Genomic DNA, 7700 nt, shown 5'->3' with positions numbered 1-7700 from the left:
AGGAGGAGGAAGAGGAGGAGGAAAAGAAGAAGGAGAAGGAGAGAGTAGCCAGAACATTTGGGGTGCCATCAAAATACCAGATAGTCCGGACATAGTCACAGAAGGACTGGTTTGTTTGTTAAGTAGGTGCTTTGAAAAGTTTGAAGGGAAACCTGCAGTGAGATTGTGTGTCTTAGAAATAGGCAAGATTCATCCACAAGAATTCGACAAGATGGCTGCCTGAACATGAACAGCACCAGTAGACCTGCTTCCACGGAAGAAAGCAATCTCATAGGCCCTCACCCCAAACAAAGACTACAGACAGCAGAGGAACTGGGGAGCAGGAGAAATTGGGTCTCCCTTTTATGAGCCCCCTAACTGGTTGCCAAATACCAAATGGTCAGCCCTGAAATCATATGCACAAAGTAATACTAGCTCGACTGAACAGATTGTAGCTGGGTGTGTTCGTGTGTGTGTGATGATAACAAAGAAGAAAAGGCCGCGAGTTAGAGAGGGAGCAAGGTGGGCGTGGAGGTATGGAAGGAGTTGGAAGGAGGGATGAGAAGGGGGAAGTGATGTAATTATCTTTTAATTTATTAAAAAAATTTAATTTTACAACTTGGGTGTGGCAAAAGCTTTCTTCAACAAAAACTTAATCCCTCAGATAAGAAAAGACTAGAATCCATGACGTGGATAGATACTTCTGTATGATGCAAGGCACTATTTATCAGGTTGTAACTTGAGCAGAAACTTGAGTTGTAACTTGTTGGGAAACACAACACCCTTGGCAAACAAAAGATTACTAGATATTTTAGATGAAATATAAAAATACTTTCCACAACTGATAGGTAGGAAACAGTTCAATAGTAATATAATTATTGAACAAATAATCCTTAAAAGAAGAAATCCAGAGGAATAGCAAGTTAGGGGAAGAGAGGGTGTGTGTGTGTGTGTGTGTGTGTGTGTGTGTGTGTGTGTGTGTGTGCACGTGGGCACATTTATAGCCAAAATAGATGATATACTTAAATGAACATGCCATTATAAAACCCATTATTTTGCATACGGTTTACATATGCGAATGAATACTTTAAAAACAAAACAAAACAAAACACTGGGATTGGAGAGAAATGGCTCAGTGGTTAAGAGCACTGACTGCTCTTCCAGAGGCCCTGAGTTCAATTCCCAGCAACCACATGGTGGCTCACAACCATCTGTAATGGGATCTGATGCCTTCTTCTGGTGTGTCTGAAGAAAGTGACAGTGTACTTATAATCATAAATAAATAAATCTTTAACAAAAAAAAACTTAATTTCAACAACAGATATGCCCTGGTCTGAGGCTTCCAGGCATAGCAATAGAAACACACAGAGTGTGGAGCCAGTGCGGTTCAGGTCCGCCATTTCAGTTCAGGCTTCAGACCAAGAGAAAGGGAAAAGAAGAGAAAAGCAACAAGAAGCTTCCTCCAGGCTGGCAGCCAAACATGCCTTTCCTGTTCTTTTGGGTCTCAGACATAGAGGGCTCTGCTCCTTAGTGTGATAGGCACCAAGGCACTGACCTGGGAACTAAGCAGGTGGTAATGTCTACCAGGCTGGCAGTCACTGTGGTGACAGGGTGACAGAGTGGTCACCATGGTGACAGGAGTAGAGAGGCCTTTGGCCATCAGTTCCAGTTTTCTGCATGGTGGCTCTAATGAGAGAATGGTCACCATAGAAACCGCAGGCCCTCCCAGGAGCACAGAGGCCCTGACAGGAGACATCTACTCCACACCTGGTTGGAACAGAAGCACCGACTGTGACTGAGCCCAGAGAAGAAAGCTGAGGCGTGAGGGACAGAGTTACCTGTTGCCTCATTACTCAAAAGCCATCCCCAAGCCAACGGAGGGAGAGACCTTTTGTGCTGAGTCTGTCTAGAGGCCACCAGTTCCTCACAGCTCATCAGAGCTGGAAGAAAGTCAGTCAACACTGAGGACATTTCCCTGGAACCACATGGCTCCTCCTGGAGACCACTGGGCCTGAAGAGGCCATGGTGGGGAGGGGTCCAGAAGTGAACAATGAAAAAGAGGAAGCTGTGGCTTCAACCAGCCTGAGGTGGACGGCAGTGCTCTCTGAGGTCCGGGGCTGGCTGTGACTCTGTGGGGGAAGCCTGGGCTACTTCTGCTTTGGAAAGCTGCTGCGGAACACTGAGGGGTCCCAGCTCACCTGGGCTGGCCGCTGGGCAGATGCTGGATGACAGAGCCAGGATGGAGGCCACCAAGAAGGAAAAGGTAGCTACCTCATGAAGCATTTTAGAAGTATCTGTTTGCATGTCTCCAACACTCACAGGGTTGGCTGCCACCTATAAGTGTCTATGCCTCAGAATTTGCTTTTATCTTTAAGAACGATGTGGCTGGGGGCACTTGTCGGGCAGAAAGATCTCTACTTCCTGGACTGGTGTTGAAATCTAGCAGTGGAGCTGTTCAGAGGTCTGGGTAGCAATCTGTGGAGAGACTCTGAGGTGGTGATGGAGGTGGGGATCAGAGACTCTGAGGTGGTGGTGATGGAGGTGGGGATCAGAGACTCTGAGGTGGCGATGGAGGTGGGGATCAGAGACTCTGAGGTGGCGATGGAGGTGGGGATCAGAGATCCTATTGAGATATTTGGGTGACTGAAGCATTAGTGGGTCAAACCTACTGCCTGATTTTGAGAATATACTGAACAGCTACAGCAAGCCAAAGGCAGCCTCCTCCTCCCCCTCCTCTCCCCCCTCCCCTCCCCCACCCCTCTCCCTTCTCCTCCCCACTCCTGGAAGGAAGCACTTCGCAGGGGCTTTGAGGGTTGCTGCTCCATAATAAGAATCATAGGGCAGTCTCCTTCCCCACAGCAGAGTTCCAGATGTCAGCACTGGCCCTGGGCTGAGCAGCGAGCAAGGAGAGAAATGAGGACTGGACATTGGCTGGGAAGCATGAACGGAGAGCACACTCACCTCTCCCGTTCTGGAGTGAGCAGGATTCAGTCATTTTGGGCACATTTTCCCCCTGGCTTGTCTCCTTTTTGTGTGAGACAGCAAGGTCAGCATAAACACCCACCAGCCTGCTTCCGACAGAGCTAATGATGTTAGGAGACAAAGCAGCCAGAGCCAGCCGGAGTGAGAGAGCCCACATGGCACAGGCAGGGACAGGTCAGGACCTAACCAAGTCCCACATGTGCCTGCTCCGGGTTCAGCTAAGCTGGGCCAAGCAAGGACCACTTTATACCATCTGGGAGAAGGAAGCTGGTGTCTAGCACAAGGTAGCTGGAGACAGAAAAGGGGAATTTGTTCAAACTGGGAAAGAAAGTGTGGAGTGCCTGCATCTGTGTTCCCTCGCTTCCGGGTAGGGATTACTCTCTGCAAGAAAGGCAAGGCCTCCACTTGAGGTCTGGGCCTTGCTTGCTAGAAGGGAGATGGGCCTTTTCTTATACATGCCTTCTGGTTTATTTTATTTTATTTTATTTTATTTTATTTTATTTTATTTTATTATATTTCTTCATTTCCTCTTCAGAGAACTGCAGGGTCACCTCTCCTTGTAAGCTGTTCTCTATGCCCTGCCTTCTCGGGGCTCCTTTGGGAGTCCTAAAGAGTGTCTAAAGCACACACACAGGTGTGTTTGTCTGTCTAGTGTGTACATAGGGGCCCCTGGCTTGGCCAAGCTGGGCCCAGGTGGACTCTACGTAGCTAACAGAGCAGGAAGCTGCCAGAAGGACTGGAGTCAGAGGGTTAAATGAACTCCCGCATTTCCTCCCCAGCCCTATCAGCTTCCTGGCCCTTGTTCTTAATTCCATAGGTTGCATGTATTCAAACCTATAGCCCTGTAGCCTCTGCTACTGATTTGCTACAACTGGGTCCTGCCCAATGGAGTCTTCAGCAGCCACAAGCCAGATCTGTGCATCTCTCTTACTTTCCAGTGTGTCCGTCTCTGAGGGAGTGATGTCTGGACCTCAGGGGACAGATAGGCCAGACTGAGTCTGGAGGTTGTTGCTTGGCCTCTTTGGGCCTATGATTGATCACTAATTGATTAGAACAGTGCTGTTTACTTCCACCAGCTGCTGAGAGGAGGAAGGAGAGCTGCCTGTCAAAATGGTCAACTGCTGGGCTGATAGCCTCTCTGGGCAGATGGATAGACACGCTAGCAATGCAGGCACCAAGCTCGCCAGATATAGGTCATCCCATGTGTAATGAGAGGTGTTGCTACCAGGACAAACTGTCACAAACCTAAGAGCTTAAAAAAACACACACTTGTTAGGTTACAGTTCTAGAATCTAAAATGGATCTCTGAGGGTTAAAATAAAGGTGTTGACAGAACCGACCCCTTCTGGGTACCATAGAAGAAGCCATTTCCTTTCCTGTCAAGCTTCTCTGCCCAGCCAAACTCCTGGGTACCTGCATCCTTCCTCCCATATTCAATGATGGCCTCTGCATCTCCCTCATCTATGCTTGATCATCACATAATCTCTGTCTCTCCTGCCCCCTTCTGATAGCATCGGCCCGAACAGATAATCCAGAACCATCTCACGTCATGAGCTAAATCACATCTGAAAAACCTTTCTTACCACATAAGATTTGCAGGCCCCTAGGGCTGGGACATCTGTAGGAGGTCATGACCCTGCCTCTTATACTGTCCTGTCTCCCACCTTAAGATCCTCCTTCAACCACAAGCTCTTCCCTGACTCGCCCTGTGGTCCTGTTGCCCTTATACATTATTAGCTTCCCAGATCTGAGAACATTCTCTTGTCTGTGCCACGCCCCCTCCCTCAGTGTCAGTTTACAATCTCATTTACCTGTGGCCAACTGTAGTCCAAAGATATTATGCAGAAAACTCCATAAACAAGTTAATAATAAGGTTCAAAGACTTACTTTTTACTTTTAATTGTGTACTTATGTATATCTGTGTCTGGGAATGTGCACACATGAGTCCTAGCCCTCAGAGTCTAGACTCGGATCCCCTGGAGCTGCAGTTGTGAGCCATCCGATCTGGGTGCTGGGAACAGAACTCTGATCCTTTGCAAGAGCAATATGTACTCTTGAGTGTTGAGCCATCTCTCCAGCCCCCAAAATAAGCTTAAAATTGTATGTTGTTCTGTGTAGTAAGATGAAACACCTCACATCCCTCTTTTGTAATCAGACTTTCTCAAGTGTATCCACTACTTACTGCACAGTGCACAGTGTATGGTATGGCGTGTTTACTTCCTGCCCAGGAGCCATTTAGAAGCTGTCTGTATTATCAGGTTGATTGACAATATCAAAACGTCATGTTCAGCCGGGCGTGGTGGCGCACGCCTTTAATCCCAGCACTCGGGAGGCAGAGACAGGTGGATTTTTGAGTTCGAGGCCAGCCTGGTCTACAGAGTGAGTTCCAGGACAGCCAGGGCTACACAGAGAAACCCTGTCTCCAAAAACCAAACCAAACAAACAAACAAACAAAAAAACAAAAACAAAAACAAAAACCCTCATGTTCAAGTAACATCTGTGCAGTAGCCTAACTGCCCCATGATGCCTAGCGGCACCTGCTCGCTCCATCTCATGATACAGGCACTCATCACCTCCCCTCACAGGAGAAGTGAGGCACAATATTGTTATAATTACTCTGCTTTGTTATTAATTATTACTGTTAATCTCTTACTATGCCAAATTTCTAAATTAAAGTTCATCATAGGTATGAGTATATGGGAAAAACATTGGATAAATGGGGTCCTTTGTCTCCCAGATCTTTAAGCATCCACCGAGAGTCTTGGAATGCATCCCCCACAAGGAACACAGTGGTTTTTTGTTGTTGTTTTGTTTTGGTTTTGTTTGGTTCTTTGGGGATATTTGAGACAGGGTTTCTCTGTGTAGCCCTGGCTGTCCTGGAACTCACTCTGAAGACCAGACTGGCCTTGAACTCAGAAATCCGCCTGCCTCTGCCTCCCAAGTGCTGGGACTAAAGGTGTGCGCCACCACTACCCGTCACACACAGAGTTTTAATGAAATTCTTATATTTAAATATAAAGTAAAGCACGTGGAGGATGGAATTAAGGATAAAGGAACATGGCAGGTTGTGCTCAGACCTGTCCTAGGTCACAGCTTTTGCCATTCATACAAAAGTCCCGTGTGTGGCCCAGTGAGGCTAGGACTGGGTGTGTGAGAAGAGGGTGCCCTCGCCTGGGCAGGTGTTTGGTGTGCGGGCCAACAGGATGCACATCCACGGCCTTCCTGTCCAGTGCTGCCTTTCTGAGAAGTTTGCATGGGGGAAGGCTCATCAGGAAGGCACATTGTCCCTTGGTTGTTTGTACTATGAGGGCTCTGAAGTAGAAAATAAATACCTTCAGGATGTATGGAGTCTTCCAGCTCCTGAATACAGGAGAAAGATCTACTGATGCAGAATCCATGGAGTCAGGAGTCAACTGCCTACCACCTGGCCTGCTCTCATGAACAGTCTTGGCATTTGGCTCTTTGTGTGTGCCACGGATTCTCAGTGTTGTTCCATGGCCAGTGAGGGAGCCTCATGTTGAAGGAAAAATACGTCGTCATAGGCAGATGGCCAGGACTGCTCTGGTTCTGACTCATTGGGTCATAAAAGCAGAACCTGGGGTGAATGCTTGGTATCTGTGGTTTAGGAGTCCCTCTGAGGCAGGCCCAGCCTTTTGCACTCCTATACCCACTAGCTACTGGGGGGCCCTGCAAAGGCCAGGGCTTCCAGACTTGGTAAGCAAAAAATTAGGACATCCAGTTAGGTTTGCATTTCAGATAAACAACAAATGTTTCATTATGCATCCTAAGTAGTCCATGGGCACTCTATTTTCTTGGCCACACTTAAGGAAAGAGTAACTCCCTCAAGTCTTCCTGGGTGTGCTGACTACATTTGGGGCGTGAGTCTCAGGAGTGAGTATATCTGTGAGCTGTTAGTGGCCATCCATGAGCCTTAGGGAGGGGCCATTGCCCAGCAGACGCCACTGTATCCACAAAAACATTTATGATGACTGGGATGATTATTCATACATACAAACATGCCCATTATAGACCTTATCAAGTGTTAAGTAATTAGGAGGGTGATTTTTAAAATGCTTTATGTCATGTGTAAATATTTAGTGACCTGCTTTCCCCAGAGAGCGTTTGGTGATAGTTCCTGGGTGGGCACTGTGCTTTCTCTTACTTTAACACTGGAGTAATCCTGACATCAGTAAATTAGCTCCCAAACACATTTTTAAACTGTCTGCAAAGGGGGCTAAATGGATGTCTCACTTAGTAAAGTTCTTGCCGAGAAACCATGAGAATCTCAGTCTGCAACCCCGGCACCCAAATAAAAGCAGAGCATGGTGCCTTATACCTGAAATCCCAGAGCTGAGAAATTGGAGACAGGAGGATACCTGGGGCTACCTGACAAGTTAATTTAGCCAAATAGGCAAACTCTAGACTCAGTGAGAAACCTTGTCTCAAAGAATATGGTGGCAAAGCCAGTGAGATGGCTCAGTAGAGAATGGAATTTGCTGACAGGCCTCATGACCTGAGTTTGATCCCCAGAGCCTATGTGATAGAAGGAGGGAACTGACTCCTGAAAGTTGTTTTCAGTCTCAGGCATGCTGTGGCATGTACACACACACACAAACACACACACACACACATACACACACACCACACATACACTCACACACACACACACAAACACACACCACACACACACACATACACACACACACACACACTCACACTCACACACAAACACACACACA

General features: G+C 47.4%; 1 protein-coding gene across 1 annotated transcript in view; it reads left to right on the top strand.

Moving 5' to 3' along the window:
• Positions 1-1705: 1705 nt before the first annotated feature.
• The window catches only part of Gck (glucokinase), a 49363-nt gene continuing 43368 nt past the window's right edge, over positions 1706-7700 (top strand). Inside the window, exon 1 of the mRNA XM_021176873.1 lies at positions 1706-2242. Coding sequence (XP_021032532.1) covers positions 2198-2242 — 45 coding nt within the window. The 5' untranslated portion in view covers positions 1706-2197. The remainder of the gene's footprint in view (positions 2243-7700) is intronic.

Source organism: Mus caroli, chromosome 11 (assembly GCF_900094665.2).
Source record: "Mus caroli chromosome 11, CAROLI_EIJ_v1.1, whole genome shotgun sequence".
In the NCBI taxonomy this organism is placed as follows: domain Eukaryota; kingdom Metazoa; phylum Chordata; class Mammalia; order Rodentia; family Muridae; genus Mus; species Mus caroli.
The sequence above is the reverse complement of the archived record's forward strand: the minus strand, read 5'-3'. Positions and strand labels throughout refer to the sequence as shown.